A 19,375-nucleotide genomic window follows, 5' to 3' on the forward strand; every position below is an offset into this window, starting at 1 on the left:
ACCTCCCTAGTAAGTAGTGCCCATCAACCTGATGACTACTGGTTTAATTATTTTTGGGGGGGGAGGGTTATAGTTAGTGGGAAGGAGCCCCTGGTTGATATAAATGGTTAGTCCACTTGGATGCTATCCAACTAAGGGCACTCCAGAAGGTAACTACGTCAACCAACTCAGCCATCAACACAACCCCATGGAGGCAGTTCTATTCTGACACGCATAAAACCACCTGTGTCAAATCCACCTGCTGGCAGCTGGCATCAAGTTCATGATTTGATCCTTCTGGGCCTTCATTCCTTTAACTCTAAAAGGTGAACATCGCACCTCTCCTTTCTCTGTCACAGTGTCCCAGGAAGAATGAAACTGATGGATGTGAAATCACTGTTAGAAGAAAGAGAATGTTAGAGAAGTATGAAAGAAATATTCTTAAGCAAGACACAAATACATAAGTCCTTGGGGTATTCTGAGGAGGGAAAACACTGTGTTTATTTAACCAGCATCTTCTTGATATGTGTTTTCCTCTTTCCCTTCCTGATAAAATGATTGATTACCTATTTTCCTAGGGAAAAGTAACTCAAAAAAGGGATAGATCCAGATATAGGAATACCAAAGCCTCAAGAATTTCCATGGCTTCCTGGTTTCTAAATGTGTTCTAAAACTGAAGTTTCCTCCCCACCCCCAGGGACTAATCTTTTTAAATAATTGTATGTTTTTTAATAGTTTCACTGACATGCTACTCTCATAGCACACATTTCAGTAGTTCAGTCATGATCATAAGAGTTGTGTAACCATCACCAGTCAATTCCACTATGTTGCTTCTTCCTCATATTTGCACTTGGTTAGCTCCCCGTTTCCTGCCAGCTTCTCCCGTCATGTCCCTTTGAATCTACTGATCCAGTCAGAGGCATTCATCACAGGCTTAATCCACAAGCTGAAAATGGTTTGGGGGCTTTCACTGTCATCCACGGCCTTCTGAAAACCAGGTGTTCAAGTTCTAACACTTTTCTCTCCTCTGCAGTTGGATTTTATTATTTACAATTCTTGGATGACTTAGGGTGGTGTGCTTCCACCGTGTAGGCCTATGTGACATCTCACTTAGATGGTTGTTTGTTTTTTTAAAATAAAGTCTTTAAAATTTCAAACACTATTCTTTCTGAAAACCAGGCACCATCTGCTTTCTTTACCACACTTTACTATAGCGCCCGTATCTTCAGTGATCAGTTTATGGGGGTGGGCATTGAGCAAGGTCATGCTATAATAACCCATTATTCTTAGATTAGGGCTAAGAGTAATTGCAAGCTCAAAATCCATTTGTATATCTATTGTTTATATATGTGCCTGTTTTCCTTTAAAGACATCTTTATTATTTTGTTAACGGACATTATAAATTATCCCTATGGAGTATATGATAGTTCTATTAGTATTATCATTAAGTTAGTCAATTGTATAGAGTTTAGAACACTGTCAAGAAAAAGAAAGTGTACATGTATAGGACAGTTTCTAGATCAGAATACACAGAGTATTGATTTGTACAGTTTAACGGCTTAGGTGAATGAACACTGTGTACACAAACAATGAAGGTTGGATATAAGGCAAAACTTCCAATCATGCTCATTCACGATGGCAGAACTGGGCAAAATGTCAGACTGATCAACATTACTGCTTCTTAATGCAAATTTGTTCTTTCATGGAGGTTCAGGTCATTGAATTATATTTGTTCCAGGAAGTGTGTGTGTGTGTGTGTGTGTGTGTGTGTGTGTATGTGTGTTTTATGTGGGGAACCGGGAAGGAGCTGTATTCTGGAAATTGAGCCTAAGTGAGAGAAAATCCTATATACATAAAATCCAGCCCTGGCTTCACCTCCAGCTTGCTTTTGAAACTTGTGTGACTCTCTTAAACTTACCACCCCATTCTACCAATCCTTTGCAGGATGAAAGATAAAGTTTGGAACCATCATCGTGCCAACCCATGCGGTATTGCTCTCGCGATTCCAATCCCAGGCTCAAAATCCAGTATTAAAGACACAGCAACTTCACTGTTAATCTTAGAATCCACCTTGTGCTGCAAGATCAATTATAGGATTGGAAGAGAGGCGATTTGGAAGGATTTTAAAAATTCTTTCCTAGACTCGCAAACTAACCAGTTGCTCTTGGGCTGATTCCTACTCAGAGCTGCCCAGTGAGTGTAAGAGTGGATCTCAGTCAAGGTTTTCAGTGGCTGATTTCACAGATCACCAGGCCTTACTTCTGAGGCACCTCAGTCGGGGTAGACGCCGACTGCTAACCCTCCAGTTAGCAACCAAGCACATTAACAGGTGCCCCACCTAAAGGCTTCATCCCATCTTCAAAAGGGTGAGGGACGGTGGGGAGAAATGCAACTAATAAAAAATAACTCTCAAAAACAGAGGTTCGCACACCGAGGCAAAGCACTGGGGGAATGCAGTGGAACAGCAAGGGAATGGAGTGGCAAGGTCCCCAGGGAATGCTGAAAGTGAACTTTGGGACCAGGATAGGTGCCCCAACAGACTGGACTAGAAAACACTCCTAAGGGCCAACAAACGATCCTTGAACTAACTACAAGCTTTTCTTTCTTGATGTGTTTTATTTTGTTCTTTGTCAGTGGTTTGTTGTTGTTGTTTTGTTGTCTGGTTGTATACTGTTGCTTTGTTTTCCTCTGTCTTATTTTCGTGCATGTTATTATCTCCACAGGTCTGTCTGAATAAGACAGGCTGGATGAACTATCTGGAGGAAAAACAATGGGACCGACAGTTCCGGGGGGACTTGGGATAGGGGGAGGTGGAGGGGTAAGGAAGTGGTGTTAACAAACCCAGGGACAAGGGAACAACATGGGACCCAAATTGGTGGTGAGGGGAGAGTGGCAGGCCTGGTAGGGAATGATCAAGGGCAAGGTTACGTAAAGAACCCAGATGGGGACGGAGCATGGTAGTGGAGCAGGAGGAAAGTCAAGGGAGATGGAGGAAAGAGCTAGGAGGCAAAGGGCATTTATAGAGGTCTAGACAAAGACATGTACATGCAAATATATATATGAGGATGGGGAAATAGATCTATGTGTCTATATTTATAGGTTTAGTATTAAGGTGGCGGAAGGACCTTGGGCCTCTACTCAAGCACTCCCTCGATGCATGAATACTTTCTTTTATTAAATTGGCATTCTACGATGCTCACCCTCCCAACACAACTGCTGAAGCCAAAGCGGGTGAACAAGTAAATGTCGTGAAGAAAGCTGATGGTGCCCGGCTATCAAAAGAGATAGTGTCTGAGGTCTTAAAGGCTTGAAGATAAAGAAGCGGCCATCTAGCTCAGAAGCAACAAAGTCCACATGGAAGAACACACCAGCCTGTGTGATCGAGTGGTCCCAAAGGGATCAGTTATCAGGCATCAAAGAACAAAATATCATATCATTGGCTGCACACCTCCATGATAGGATTGCCGAGGACAAATGGGTGCATAAGCAAATGTGGCGAAGAAAGCTGATGGTGCACGACTATCAAAAGATATAGTGTCTGGGGTCTTAAAGGCTTGAAGGTGAACAAGCGGCCATCTAGCTCAGAAGCAACAAAGCCCACATGGAAGAAGCACACCAGCCTGTGCGATCACGAGGTGCCAAAGGGATCAGGTATAAAGCATCATAAAAAAAAAACACAAAACATCATAGTGAATGAAGAGGGAAGTGCAGAGTGGAGACCCAAAGTCCATTTGTCGGCCACTGGAGATCCGCTCACAGAGGGGTCTAGGGGAGGAGATGAGTCAGTCAGGGTGCGATGTAGTACCGATGAAGAATACAGCTTTCCCCCAGATCCTGGATGCTCCCTCCCCCCCAACTACCATGATCCGAATTCTACCTTGCAAGACTGGATAGAGCAGAGGTTGTACACTGGTGCAGATAGGAGCTGGAGGCACAGGGAATCCAGGGTGGATGATACCTTCAGGACCAGGGGTGTGGGGGGCAATACTGGAAGAGTAGAGGGTGAGTGGGTTGGAAAGGGGGAACCGATTACAAGGATCTACATGTGACCTCCTCCCTGGGGGACGGACAACAGAGAAGGGGGTGAAGGGAGATGCCAGATAGAGCAAGATATGACAAAATAATAATCTATAAATTATCAAGGGCTCATGCGGGAGGGAGAGCGGGGAGGGAGGGGAAAAAAAGAGGACCTGATGCAAAGGGCTTAAGTGGAGAGCAAATGCTTTGAAAATGATTAGGACAAAGAATGTACAGATGTGCTTTGTACAATTGGTGTATGTATATGTATGGATTGTGAAAAGAGTTGTATGAGCCCCTAATAAAATGTTAAAAAACAAACAAACAACAAAAAACAGAGGTACGCTAGGAAGTCAGTGGAATCCCCATGGAGTCACACAACACACAGGCTTTGGCATGCAGGGCAAGTACTGTCCACCTGTCACCTAGAATAATCTGCTCTGAAAGGCCATTTTTCATTTCGATGAGAATCTTGTAAAGCGTTGCTTTAATTTTTCCAGTAGAAAGCCCCCCTCATGCTTATTTACTAAACCCAGATAAGAGTACCAGCCACCTCCTTCTTTGCTCCTTCTAGCCTGCCGAGCATTGCCCCAGCACCCCTTTGTGATGAGCCCAACCAAACAGCCTGCCCGCCAACGCCCGGCTTTCTCTCCGTGCCTGTGCAGCCCCCGGAGGGGACGGTTTGTTTCTGGCTGCATTTAGCACATTCAAAACAGGCAACTCCTAACATCAGGAATTCGTGAGCTGCAATTCTTCTTCCCCATCTCCTAGCTCCGCTTTCTTTAGCTGGGGACCTAGCTCTTTATAAAGATTTCTCTGACTGCTGGGGGGGCAACCCCTGTTGCTGCTATCACAAGTGCCTAAAGTTGTCTGTGTTGAAAATATTTATAATGAGGCAGGGCTCCTGGAGCCTCTCGGTAAGTGGCGCCAAGTCCGGTTCTTTTATTCCATGGTTCCCTGCAGGTGGCAACAATAGGCCCGTCCACTCCTTCAGAAAAGGGTGCCTACTTTGGAGCAAAATATACCTCTCTTGCTTTGATGTGCCCCTGTGCGATTGAGCTGCCTGAGCGTCATTGGTGTGGGGGGCTCGTGCTTCTAGGGAGCTAGGATGTCAACGTTGACCAATTTTTCTGGTAAAATTTATTCTCATTTCCTGCCACTCCCAGTTTTTCAATCTCTTCAGAATGAGTTGTGCAAATCCAGAGCCATTCAGTCCACAGGATTTGTGTATCCCTGTTCACATGGTAAATCACAGCTGGCACAATGACATGGCAGCTACAACGGTATATACCTTTAGAACATTTGCACAACGTTTGTGTGCACAGTGTATCTGCCTATCAGTATAAACCCACCAAACCCACTGCCTTCCAGTCTGTTCTGACTCGAAGCGACTGTACAGTGTGTCCAAGACTGTCAGTCCACAGGGGCAGGCAGGCTCGTCTTTCGCCACAGAGAGGCTGGGGAAGTTGAGCAACCATCCTTGCACCGATGGACACCACCCAACTGATGGCACCCCAACTGACCCCACCAGGACCCCTACCATTTCATAATCTCAGAGAGTAAATGACTTGCTTTCCTGGCTCTAGATGTTCCTTACCGATCCGTTAGATTACTATATTTTTAAATGTAAGATCTCTGTAACAAAACTTTGCAATGTTAAGAACTTCAAGTGTAAATTCAGCAATGTTCATTACGTTCACCAGGGTGGCAGTCAGTACCACTATCCAATTTCAAAAGATTTTTATCACACCATGCAGCTAAGCCATAACACCACGTTTCTCCCTTCCTCTTTCCTGGTAACCTTAATAAACAACAGAAACAACATGAAAAACCCTTTATCTCTCTGTATTTGGGGTCGTACAGCATTTCTCATGTCTTATCTGACGAATTTCACCAGCATAATGTTCTAAAAATTCAGTCTTACTGTAGCATGTATCAGAAAGATGTCATTTCTCTTTGTGACTGAAAATACTAGTACTTTAAAGCATCGGTGAAGTGTTGTCCAGTCTTTCCCAACTGAAAAACCTCATGGCCACTGAGTCTATTCTGACTCATAGAGACTATTGGGCAGAGTAGAATGGCCCCTGGGATTTCTATGACTGCAATTGTTGATTGGAGTAGAAACCTTGCTTTTCTCGGGTGGAGCGCCTGGTGGTTTTGAACTGCCGACCATGTGGTTAGCAGCCCAATGCGGTACCCACTACAACCACCAGGGCTTCTCCGTGTCCCATCTAGTCCTGAGTAAATTCAGATTCGTTGCTCTCGGGTACTTGATGCCTTCCCAGTCCTGTCAGTTACAGGACTCACCAAGTTTCTCAAGGTCTAGAATGTGTTGTTAAAATATGTTTCTTAAAGAAAGTAAATAGAAATCTCTGACAGAAATGAAAGAAAGAAAAGCTGAGGGTCCCTGCCCCTCCTGAGCTGCTTTTCTCACTTGGGGGCCGCCTCCTCCAGAAGCCAGGGGGCGCTTCCGGGGCTGGTTGACCACCTTAAATGCGGAGGGCTGGGCCAAGGGGCAGGACCACCCTTGCTCCAGGCTGTCTTTGCGCCCTGGAAGAAAGGAAACTAGGTAGTGTTGTGTGCGCCACCCAAAAGACCTTCCATGGGCGTGGTGTCACTGTCCGGTTCCTCGGGGTGCTTTGCACAGAAGAGAAAGGTGGGCGTCCACCCTGCAGATGCCCAGAGTGAAAGGAGATGCCCTGGAGGGTGTTGCCCTTTGTTCTAAAATTTGCATGAGCCCACCCAGCCCCCTGGGGTCCCTGCTTTTCCCACTTTGCTCTCCAACAGAGGGCCGCACTCCTGGAAACAAGGCCAAGACATATGTCACGGTAAGCAGGCTGGTGATTGCTTCTGAACCAAAGTGACAAATGAAAAGTGTCGCTCCTTCCAGTGGTGCTTTCTGATTTCATCATAATTCAAATTATTTCACTGTTCGAGGTACGTGTAGGTCGGCCAGTGTGTGCTTGGAAACTTCCCCTCTAGCACCTCTCCACCCACTTTTTCTTTTTCTTTTTCTCGCCATTCGATGAGGCCATCTCAAGGGTGTAGTTCTTCTTACATGGTTGTTGCTGCTAGTTACCGGGCTGACTCTGACCCCCAGGCCCTGTGTGTGCAGAATAGAACTGTGCTTGACAGGGTCTCCCAGGCTGTGCCCTTTCAGAAACATCTCCAGGCCTATCTTCCGTGGCACCTCTGCGTAGGTTTGAACTAGCAATGTTTTGGCTAGTAGTTGAGCACTTAACTGTGCCACCCAGAGAGACTCTTTATTGATCACAGGACTTGAAACCATGAACATTATTCATCTTTATATTTATTTAAAGCGTCTTCCCCAAGAGGTCGACAAATAGACATGTTTGGTAACAAGCTATGCTATGGACACACACACACACACATGCGCGCGCACGCGCGCGCGCGTTATATAAAATATCACGGATCAGCACCTGATCGTGGTATTGGAAAACGAAGAGGATCTCGGTGCTGCCAGGTGAGCGCTGTGAGTGCTCCTCCACACTCGCCGTCCTTCTTACCTGCTCTCAGGCACTGAAGGAAGGCAGAAAGGGAAATGGTACGTTTTAAGCACAAAACCCAGCAGGGAAAATGGAGAACCCAGAGAAGGATTTGACGCTTGGGCAGGGCATTGAACAGCCATGTCAACGCAGCGGTTCTCAACCTGTGGGTCGCGACCCCTTTGGGAGTCACTCGATTCCGAACAGTCGCAAAATGACAGTGATGAAGTAGCAACAAACATAATTTTATGGTTGGGGGTCACCACGCCATGAGGTACTGTATGAAAGGGTCGCGCATTTGGAAGGTGGAGAACCACTGGCGTAGTCTCTGGGCAGACCAAAGCCTGCGCAGAAACCTAACTGTTTGTTCTTGGGGTTCCTTGCAGATGACCACTCCAGGATACTGCTGAAACCGGAAAATAGCCATAGCAACTCTGACTACATCAACGCCAGCCCCATCGTGAGTACATGACCTGAGCTTGGAGTGAGCTCTTGGTTTCTCCGTATGAAGGAGCCACATCACTAGAGAAGTTCTTATTGGGGGTATAGGAGGGTCTGGGGTGGGGTGCAAGGACTATGTGCCATACTTTAGGTATTAAAAAAAATCTCAAAAGAACTCACTGCCATCCAGCTGATTCTGACTCATGGTGACCCCCTAGGACAGGGTAGAACTGTCCCTATGGCTTGTAACTCTTTAAGGGTGTAGAGAACCTTGTATCTCCCCTATAGAAGGGGCTGGTGACTTCAAACTGCTGACTTTGTAGTTAGCAGCCCAATATATAACCAGTACTGGACCAGGGCTCTGGGTCTCCCTGGGTCAGAAGCTGGTACTTAATCTCAAGTCTACAGGGGCAGAGGCTGGCTCTCCATCTCTTAGCCTGTCTTCGTGCACCTTCCTGTCTAGACCTCCTGCACCAGGTGGCAGGTGTTGTGTACAGCAGGGCAAGCAGGGCGCGCTAAGTCTATTGATGGGTAGAATGTCCACCAACAGCAGCTCTATCATTTATTAACAGGAGTCTGTGACTTTGAGAAGAAGTCTCCATTGGCTCTATGTCCCTTTTCTGGGGCGACTTATTCCTATACTTTTTCTAGAAGGATGAGGAAAAGCCAAACCCACATCTGCGACATCTTAAAACAATTGAAGCCACTGTGGTAGATTCCCAGTGACAGGTTATTTCCCTGCAGGTTAAGTCAGTGGGTGGGGAGCCTTTCTCTTCAAGAAAAAGAGTGCTCTGTGCCTGTGTGTGTACTCAGGGAGCTGGCACTGTAGAAGAGCGTGAGAGATTTGAAGCAGTTTCTATTTCTGGAAACACTGGGTGGCAGCTTCTTATAATCCATTTGTGTAAGACCCCTGCAAATAGCAGGTGTCCCTATCTTCCAAAGAGTTCCCTAGCAGCCCATTTCTGGTGTGGACCCATCACCTTCTGTCCTGCGCACCATTTGAGTATTGCGTGGAGCTTAGGGGCAATAGATGGAAACAGGGCCAAACGTGATAGCGGGAGTCTGCTGAAGTTTGAACAAAGAAGAAGGATGAAACAAGCAGCAGAGACAGGTTAAAAAGTCAGATTTACGTGATGGCTCAAGCCAGGTTTTCACAATTAAGTTAGAATGATTGTAGGTGTGAAGAGAGTGAAATGAAATCGCTCAAAGATGGAACTTTTTTTAGAAGGCCTGACTGACAGCATTTTAACCCACTGTCAGAGGAAAGGTAGAGATTTAATATGTCTTTCAGAGGGGTCTGAGTGGCATTCCCCCCCGCCTCCCCGCCTTTAAAGTCTTTTTCTCCAGTTTGATCTTCTGGGAAGTATCAGTGCATCTCACTGCAGTTTCCAATGTACGTTGGATCCAATGTAGTCCCTGGAAGGTGTGGCCCGGCTGTAATGAGTCTACGGGGGCAGATCACCTGTGATGGAGAGGACTCAGCATCAGTAGGCTCCCCACCCCCACCCCCACCCCAGACTCATAGCAAGCACTCATGCCAAGTACTGACCGTCTTGCTTTGGCCCTTCAAATAGGCTTTGCATCCGAACAGTGACCCATCTGCTTATACGCAGAGACTATTGATAGAGGACCATGTTCATAGCTGTTGATTCTATTTATGCCACTGTATCTATTGCACATTCATTGCTGTTGGTTCCAACCCACGGTGACTTGATGCACCACAGAAGGAACCGCCGCCTGGTCCTTGCTCATCCTTACAGCGGGGTTCCTATGCCTGAGCCCGTTGTTGTAGCCACGGAGACCACCATCTCCTTGAGGGCCTCCTCTCCCTCACTGCCCTCCGCTTTGCCAAACACAGCGTCCTTCTCCAGGAACTGCTCTCTCTGACCACATGTCCGAAGTACGCAAGACGAAGTCTCACTGTCCTTGCCCCTCAGGAGCTTGCTGGCTGTACTTCTTCCAAGTCCTTCTAATTTGCATAGATTCATACTTTGCACTTTCCGAGTTCCAAGCTCTATGGCACATAGCTTTTTGTTAGGGTTCAGGGCATCAAATCACCTTTCTGGAACATTCAAAACCCTGTGCAACAGAGCACCACGAAACACACCTGGCATAGAACAGGGTGAGCTCCAAGTGAAGAGTTGATCCATTGAACTTGGTCTCTACTCACCTGAGCCTGAATTTTTATTCATTGTTTGTTTGTTTGTTTTAAGAAGGGAATGAGTCGTAACTTTCATTTCGGTACCTCCAGCAGAGGTAGACCGTAAAGCTTCGTTTCACCTTGTGTTGTAGATGTTCTTACTTGGCACCCTATTTAGCCTTTCATAACCATTATGCGATGTGTGGAGTATTTTTCTATCGATCAGAATTTTTTAAAAAATCAAGCCAAAGCCTCATTGATTTACCAGTCTCTCACTTTATGCATGTAACATCGTAACTCATGAAGCTGAGTTTTATAAGGGCCTGGGTTTGACTCCTAAAAGATGGTCATTAATGATGTCAGCTGTCTAGGGGATGGAGGGTGGGGATGTTTCCTTCCTGCCGTGGCATCTAGTCTTGAGAATAAGCCATATGAGAAGGCCAGACAGGAGAATAAAACAGCTACTTTCAAGTCTAAGAGAAGAGAGTTCAGTGTGTGGACATGCTCACCTCTACAACAGATTAAAGCTGCCCCAGTGGGTTTCCGAGACTAACTTTGTGGGAGCAGAAAGCCTTGTCTTTCTCCCTGTGGGATGCTTGGGGTTTCGAACTTCTAACCATGTAGTTAGCAGCCCAACACATGACCACTATACCGCCACTATCTGACTCGTTTAGACTTAAGCTCGGTGTTAATGTGAATGGTGGTGCTTGGTACAGAAACGGAATCATCCTTAGAAACCACCCAAAGGCTTGTACATTGACGCACACAGTCATTAGATGTGTGTGTGTGTGTGTGTGTGTGTGTGTGTGTGATGAATTCGTGGCTTCATGCCATTCCCAGTTTCTCTTTCATTAATAGAAATTCAGCGTGGTCCTCCTAGGGCTCAAGACATGAGTCAGAATGTAATGGTAGAAAAGAGATAATTTGACAGTATCATTTTGTATTTCTCTTCACCACATTACAGTTCTTTTCTCCCCCACCGCCCACCCAAATTTGCATGGTGAGAATGGACTAGAAGGAATCTGAGCTGCCCCTTCTTTCAAAAATAACTGAAAGTGCAATGGTAACTTACTCGCTTGAATGAAAAGCTTGCAATTATAACACAAGAAGACCCTGACTGTGTGGAATAAAACCTCTGATAATTACATCTGTCATATTTGTACTTAGTCCTCATTACGCTTCAGGGAAATCATCCAGTAGTAAATAATGTGAAATCTCTGCTTTTAAATCAGAGGTCACAGAAGTAAATGGGAATTCTCTTTGCCCACATAGAGTGTGCGCGAGAGAAACCCATCAGCTGTGTTTAAAAGCTCAGCGTGGCCATTATGGAAGACACCAGGCTGGGGACTGTGGTTAACCGGACAGTTGGCTCAAACACAACATACACGCTTTGTTACCAGGAAATTTCCAGAAATTCCTAACGGTGCTTAATGAGAAGCTTCCGTCTGGATTCTGCTGGTTTCTTAAGGAAGAACAATTTGTTTCAGATTTTAATTTTAAAATGCATTTAACTCATTTAAACCAGGGCAAGAAGAACCCAGTGCTGCTGTGGTTCAGTGCTCGGCTGCTGTCTGAAAGGTCAGCGGTTCAAATTCAGTGGCTGCTCCAAGGGAGAAAGACGAGGCAATCTGCTTCCATAAAGAGCGACTGCCATGGAAACCCAGTGGGGCCTTCTGCCCGTCCTACAGGGCCCCTGTGAGTCAGGTCAGGCGTGATGTCAGCAGGTGTCCTTCGAAGCCAGGACACACTTAATCCTCAGGAAAAATGATAGGTCAGTTAGTCTGATAAGCATAAGAACCTGGCCAAATATGGGAACCAATCCTTTGGTGCTCAGAAAATGTTTATTCCTAGATGTATGTTTGTGTAATTAGGCTTTCTCTTCACTGTTTTACTTAAAATTAAACCTTGAGAATAAAATATGACAACAATGCACATTGATCGCCTATCACTCATCAATTCCTAAGGTTATAATCCCCCCACACACACACCCAAATCCATATTAAAGCTTGGTGATTGGTGTCTGGAACGTCACTTGAAAACTGTAGCCTGATAATTTCCTGCTTTTAAGAAAACGTTCTGTGAAATGTGGTTTAAATGTTAGAAAAGGCAGCTGCTGGGGTGGGTGAGAAGAATGCACACGCTTGCTCATGCTGCTTGTATGAGTTTAGAAAAGGAAGTGCGATGCCCACCCTCACCCACCCCTCCCATTGTGGCAGAGCTGGACCACACCTGAGACTGCTGTGAGTGAGTCTCAGCTCCTGGGGCTGCCGGCTTGTTCGGCTGCAGAATCTGCTTCCTTTCGCTGCTGTTCAGAAGTTGTTCTTGTGCTGTTAGACGCTTCAGAATACTGGTCCTCTGGTCCTGATAATGCTGACTACTAATTTGTAAAATCAGCATCACTTAAGACATCGGGGAGATTGTTGTTACTTTTTTATGCAGATTAGCCCTTCTAAAGATGGGACCAAGCCCTCATGCTTATTTAATAGTTCCCCTTTTATCACTTAAGGCAAATCGCTAGAGTGTTACAAACTATTTCTATTTACAAATAATTGTGTCCTGTGTCATGTGGTGTCATTTCTGAGACTATGCAACAAAACCAAATGGCTTTGCTTTTTCTGAAAAAGAAAAAGTCATCATGAAAGCAAAATTATACTACCTAGTTCTACTTGGGTGGCGATGCTTGTTGATCTTCATTTTACATGAACTCACAACGGTAGCCACAGCTACCATCTCATTCTCTGTGACACAGACTTCTCCACCAGGGCAGTGCTCCTGCAGAGAGCTCTCCTTGTGGGCGAAACGCTTCATAACAGCTCCACTCACCCTCCCCCAGTCGCCCAGCCACGTTGTGCTGCTAGGAAGCATGTAAACTCTGTGCTGATCGAAGCAGAGTCCTTTCAACTTAAGCAGCTCTGACGTGAGACATACTGAGTTTGTTCTAACCGAGCACCAGCTACTTGATACCGGGGTATTTCAATTAACAAATGTACTAGCTTTCACTATAATGGACAAAAAAACCTAAGCTATGCACAGGTGTTTATGTGTGTCTGCCATCTAGGCACAGATAGAGTTCTGGAGCTTAGAGAATTCTCAGCATCTTGCCCAACCTCCCTTGTGCCCACCGCATCCAACCATTTCACAGATACGGGGACTGTGGCCCAGGGAGTGTAAACTGGCATTTTCCATTGCCATGTACTTTGTATATATAGACATAACATCCATGTGGGTACAAAGTATACTACAAAAAAATAACAAGAAAAGGGGTGGGGGAGATTTTAAAAGTCTGTCCCAGGGAGCTGGAACTGCTATCCTGCTCAGCTGCTAATGTTAGGAAAGGTTAGAAGTTCAATTCCACCTAGCAAGGTCTGGAGTTCTGCTTCTGAAAACCCGGGCCCTGAAAAGACGCCCTGTGGCCATGCACGTCCACAGCGACACCCATGACGTCACCCTAAGCTCAGTTGTATCTGTCTATCAATCATCCCTGTGGGGAAATTTTAGTGCTAGTGGAAACTTCCTTGATTTCGACTAAATGTACTTTTTTTTCTTCCCTGGAAATGTGAAATTAATAAAACTTCTGTTCATTTAGTGAAATAGTTGCTTTCCCTTTATTCCCTTAAAGACTGTTTAAAACCATGATAGCGCTTCCCATTGCCGCGCTTTGCTACAAGCAAGAAGGGGTTCTGCCCTGTTTTCTGTTCAAAAGGATGTGCAGGGAGTTCAACAATGGTCTCGTACTTGGGAACAGTTGTTAAGCTGGGAGCACACCTCACCTCTCTGTCCACCTGGTGATCTTTACCACATTCTCAAAAGCAGTTCTGTGACAGCAGCTGGGCACCAGGGAGAGTCTAAGGGGACAAAACTCCAAGCTCCAGGAGGTGAGAGTGGGCACAGATTGCCTTATTTCAGCCTCTTCCCCACAACCTCAGTGACTTGCTGCTTCTGCCTTGGGCATTTGAACAAGGGATGGGCATAATGACTCCCAGCCATTGAGTTGATTCCTGGCCTGAGTGGTTGCCCATTGGGTTACACACGGAGCTGCTTACTGCAAGGTCACTAGTTTGCAACTCCCAGCCACTGCATGGGGGAAAGATGAGGTTTGCTAGTCAAAGAGTTACAATCTTGGAAACTGACAGGGCACTCTAATGACAAACATAAGCGATTCAAACACTCTTGACAAGGAAGACCTTTCATAAAAGGTGCCTTATCGATCCTCCAGAAGCCCTGTCCAGCTCTTTGCTCGCAATCACCTACTTCTCATGTTTTGAGTAACTAAATAATGCGTGCGTGAGCATCCTCACAGTTTTCAAATGCTTTACTCTCTAAATAGCTTTTGGAAAAAGCACACACACACATACCACATTTGGAAATGAGGGGAGGTTTTCATTTTTATGCATAACTATTTGCAGAGACGAGGCAAGGGTCTCAGTAAATAGCTGTCACCCCCAACAAGTGCATATTTTTAAAAAATCAAAACTCCTTATTTCTGTTAAGCGTTATTCTACTGAAACATGTTAATTGGGGCTTTCAGTGAGAGTAACATAATTTTACCTGTATTGTGTGTGTTGTGGTGAATTTCAAAACGAGGTCCAGTTTTAATTACGCATCTACTAAATTAGATGCAAGAAAAGCTTTTTTTTTCTTGCCTCCCCATTCCCCTCCCCGCCACCAGCTAGCATCATATTGTTGTCCTGTTAGAATAACTTACATCTGTTCTTTTATGCTCTTTCCCTCTCTTATAGTGCAGATAATTATAAGGTGCATGCGGTGCATTCTTTCATGCTGACAGCCATCATCGCAAAAAGTGGTGATAAGCTATGCACAGATTCGAGAGATTACTATTAAAGAAAACATGCTGCACTTTGATTCTTCTTCAAGCGTAGACTCAAGGCAGTGTTTTAAGGCGACGTGGGAATGTACAACCAGAGTCCTTCAGGAGTCGGCTCAGAATTAGACATGGCTGAAACTTCCCCACTTTTTTCACTGCCTGGAGAAATGCATTCTGAATCATCCTTAAGAGCAAAGGATCTTAAATCATTTTTTTTTAGAAATCTTGATATCAGGAGAATATATTCTCATTCCAAATGTGAAAAATAAAGGAGTGTAGCTCCCAACCCAAACCCATTGCCATCTCGAACCCCCCTCTGACTCCCACTGATCTCTACAGGCTAGAGCAGATCTGCCCTCCCAGCTCAGAGGCGGTGTGTCTCCACTATGTGTTAATGAGCACAATGTCACAGGAGCTTCCAGCCTGGATAGCTTCTGGGGCTGGTTTCTGCAGTTACTTTTGGAGTGTGTGGGAAGAAGATGTGGAGCTCTGGTGGCCCTGGGCGATAGGCATTGGGCTGCTCACCATGAAGTTGGTGGTTCAACCCCTCCAGTTCCTCTGCAGGAGAAAGAAGAGATTTTTGGTTCCCATAAAGATTTAGTCTCAAAAACTCTGTCCTCAGAGGGTCACTATCAGTTGGAATCAACTCATAGGCAGTGATCACCTGGGGAGAAGATGCTCAATAATTTTGGAATTGTGGGGATGAAGAAATCTTGGCTGACCTCTAGCCTATGCCTAGTGTCTTCCCACCTTTGGGATGTAGGGGGCAGACCTGCACAGTATCCACTTGTTCACGTCTCAACATTTTGTTTCTCGAGATTCGTTTTCTTCTGCTTAGTCAGGCTTTGAATTAAATGTTATAATCAAGACCTTTTAAGCCAGGCTTCCTCTTCTAAGGTTAGCCGGGTGTGTTTGGACCAATCAATTGAGCCACGCACACCACACCTGCATTCTCTTTTGTTTGTTGTAGGTAGAAACGGAATAGAAAAGGTTTGACTTGCAGGTGGGGCATGTGACCTGTGCAGTGCTGTGGCCACTCCTTGGGCCCTCAAAGAGCAAGTCCTTAGCTCAAGTCAGCTTGCGCTTAAGGGCAAACACAAGCGAGTCCCAAGGGTAGAACAGTTAACTCTTCCTGGGCAGCAAGATGCCCTGTGTTCATCAATTCTTCCAGGCCACTAAAGAGTTGATCCATGGGATGAATTGCTCCCTGCCCCGTTGCTAAGAGCTTACGCTTAACCTCTGCCAGCCCAGGGCCAAGGGTTATTATGAACGGGCTCATTATTCTGAGCACCATGTACAGCCCTGTGGTTTACACCAGGGATGCTGACTGAATGACTGGGAAGTCATTTGCATACTTGTAAATATTGCATACTTGGGGAGTATTTCTTGTGCTGAGGAGGGCCAGGAGGTGCCAGAGAGACCCAGTGGAGCCTGCTCTGCCCTGTATCTCCTACATCCTGCCAAAGGGGCGAGATTCTCCCTGGGATTGCCCCAGGTCCAGGACCTCGAAGCTCCAGAGCTCTGCTCTTAGATCGCGGTGCACACTGGAATCAAAGACGGGGAAGAGAGGAGAAGCGATCTGGAGTTTGGCTCTTGTGTTTTCGTTCTACCTCAGGAATTAATATGTCCCCGGGCTGTTCAAATGCTTGACACATTCTGCTACTTACCCCAAACGGTCAGTGATTTGAGTCCAACCCGTTTCCTCAAAAGAAAGAAATGGTGATCAACCTCGGAAAGATCCCTAGGGAGCCCAGCCGACTGTGACACACATGGTGTGGCCGTGGATGGTCAAGTCCACTCAATGACAGCCGGTGCGCAAGGCCGTGTTAATATTGTGTCTGGCGCCTACTTACCTCTTGTGGTTCCACCTTCAGCTGTGTTTTAATCCTGGCCATGTTTACTAAGTATTCAAAACTGATCTTTGCTACCGTCCTCTTTCCCCTGCAGTTGGATCATGACCCTAGGAATCCTGCATACATTGCCACCCAAGGACCACTTCCTGCCACCGTGACCGACTTCTGGCAGGTGGGTTCCATTCATGTACTTCTCTAAGAAGATAAGATCTTAACAGAGTGATATTTAGAATGCCTTGGATGCTACTCTGACCATTAAAACTTGTTTACAGGTGCTCATCAAATGTACCTTGGCTTCAGACATTTGTTAGTCCTTCATTTGATTAATTGCTTTTTTCTTCCAAATTGTCTAGAGAACAAAAAGTCCCTTTAAAAGGTTAATGTTTTTAAAGACGCTTCATGTTTTAAGCCACTTTATTTTTATTTTACAAACTGTATGAGAAAGGAATTATTTGAATTGTTATGGTTAACTCAGACATGCTTCTGGACGTTTTTTGTTTGATGTTTAAGAAGGTTAAGGAATGGTGCTCAAATCACGTGTCTATATTCTTTGAACAGACTCTCTAATGCATTTTTTATTAACATTTTATTAGGGGCTCATACAACTCTTATCACAATCCATACATATATATACATCAATTATATAAAGCACATCTGTACATTCTTTGTCCTAATCATTTTCAAAGCATTTGCTCTCCACTTAAGCCCTTTGCATCAGGTCCTCTTTTTTTTCCCCTCCCTCCCTCCCTGCTCTCCCTTCCTCATGAGCCCTTGATAATTTATAGATTATTATTTTGTCATATCTTGCCCTATCCGGCGTCTCCCTTCACCCCCTTCTCTGTTGTCCGTCCCCCAGGGAGGAGGTCACATGTAGATCCTTGTAATCTGTTCCCCATTTCCAACCCACTCACCCTCTACTCTTCCAGTATCGCCCTTCACACCCCTGGTCCTGAAGGTATCATCCACCCTGGATTCCCTGTGCCTCCAGCTCCTATCTGCACCAGTGTACAACCTCTGCTCTATCCAGTCTTGCAAGGTAGAATTCGGATCATGGTAGTTGGGGGGGAGGGAGCATCCAGGATCTGGGGGAAAGCTGTATTCTTCATCGGTGCTACATCGCACCCTGAATGATTCATCTCCTCCCCTAGGCCCCTCTGTGAGGGGATCTCCAGTGGCCAACAAATGGGCTTTGGGTCTCCACTCTGCACTTCCCTCTTCATTCACTATGGTATTTTTTTTGATGGTGCCTTATACCTGATCCCTTTGGCACCTCGTGATCGCACAGGCTGGTGTGCTTCTTCCATGTGAGCTGTGTTGCTTCTGAGCTAGATGGCTGCTTGTTCACCTTTAAGCCTTTAAGATCCCAGACACTATCTCTTTTGATAGTCGGGCACCATCAGCTTTCTTCGCCACATTTGCTTATGCACCATTTTTAATGTCAACCTGATCTGTTTTCATTCAGCATCGGCCTGGATCACCAGGGCTTCAGACCCAGATATAGGGGGCTGATGCTAGCATTAGCTAAGAAGAGCAAAATCTGGGAATCAACTGGATTTCCCCTTTCCATGCCCCTCCCCCCCATTACCTCCTCAGTCATCAACCACATTACAAAGACAAGTGTGGATGTGCTCTGGAAAGGAGAACCCTGGGGTGAGCACCTGAATGTGTACGCATTAACTCAGTAATGCCAATGAGCACCTCCTATGTGTGGCTGGCACCAGGTGTCTGCAGAAAGAAGCTGGCACCGATAAACACTCTCTACAAGGAGAGTCTAGTTAAAGACAAACATGTTGGAAATGACGTGCTGCTCATTGTGGTAGCGACCATGGAAATGAAATGCCTTTTATATCCAGGAAGACAAATGATCAAGCTACAACAGCATGCTAACTTATAACCATTGAGCCACTTCATACTACTAGTGGTTATATTGTTTTCTCATTTAGTTGTTCTTAAGAGTCAAAACCACATGTGCTGACGAAAGGTCAATGCGATCACTTGCGTTCTAGACATTTGGTATTCCTTACAGTTTCCCATTGCCTTTCCCAACTTTCCCATCAATGGTCTTCTCTTTCGTCTAAGGAACAGAACATATCCCTTTCCCAACCTTTGGTAATAATTTCTACAGGCTTCTGGAAAGATCACTGAAGGAAACCAGGACAGACTGAAGGTTGACTAAGTGTCCGTTGCTTCATAAGCATATTACTGCTCATTGTAACATTAGAGTCCTCTTGTGGGTGGGGCACGTTAGTATCTGGGAGATTACATAATTTATCAAAACCAGCAAGTTACAGAACAAAAATCTGAAACATGTCAGTATGATCCCATGCTTTTATTGACTTCTGCCTCAACACTATTGAAAAGGTGAAATCAAACGAATCCTTACGTTATATTGTTCAGACCTGTAATTATGACACAGAGACATTAAGCTTCGGCATTAGAATGGTCTTGAGGACCATGGGCCTAATCATCCTGGGATGTCTGAGTTTCCTCCACCCACCAAAAGAAGCCGTCCAGCCTACAGGGAAAGACTTCCAGTCTCTGAGAGCTCAGCAACCTTGATCTCAGCCACATCGTCATTGGGCAAATCTTTGAGTTAGGAAGGTCTTCCTTCCAT

The 19,375-nt window shown here is 45.5% G+C and overlaps 1 protein-coding gene across 1 annotated transcript in view; it reads left to right on the top strand.

The window, feature by feature from the left end:
* PTPRN2 (protein tyrosine phosphatase receptor type N2) overlaps window positions 1-19,375 on the top strand; it is a 1,071,863-nt gene that overhangs the window by 992,816 nt on the left and 59,672 nt on the right. Inside the window, exons 16-17 of the mRNA XM_075550901.1 lie at window positions 7,889-7,962; window positions 16,856-16,933. Coding sequence (XP_075407016.1) covers window positions 7,889-7,962; window positions 16,856-16,933 — 152 coding nt within the window. The remainder of the gene's footprint in view (window positions 1-7,888; window positions 7,963-16,855; window positions 16,934-19,375) is intronic.

Source organism: Tenrec ecaudatus, chromosome 5 (assembly GCF_050624435.1).
Source record: "Tenrec ecaudatus isolate mTenEca1 chromosome 5, mTenEca1.hap1, whole genome shotgun sequence".
Classification (NCBI taxonomy): domain Eukaryota; kingdom Metazoa; phylum Chordata; class Mammalia; order Afrosoricida; family Tenrecidae; genus Tenrec; species Tenrec ecaudatus.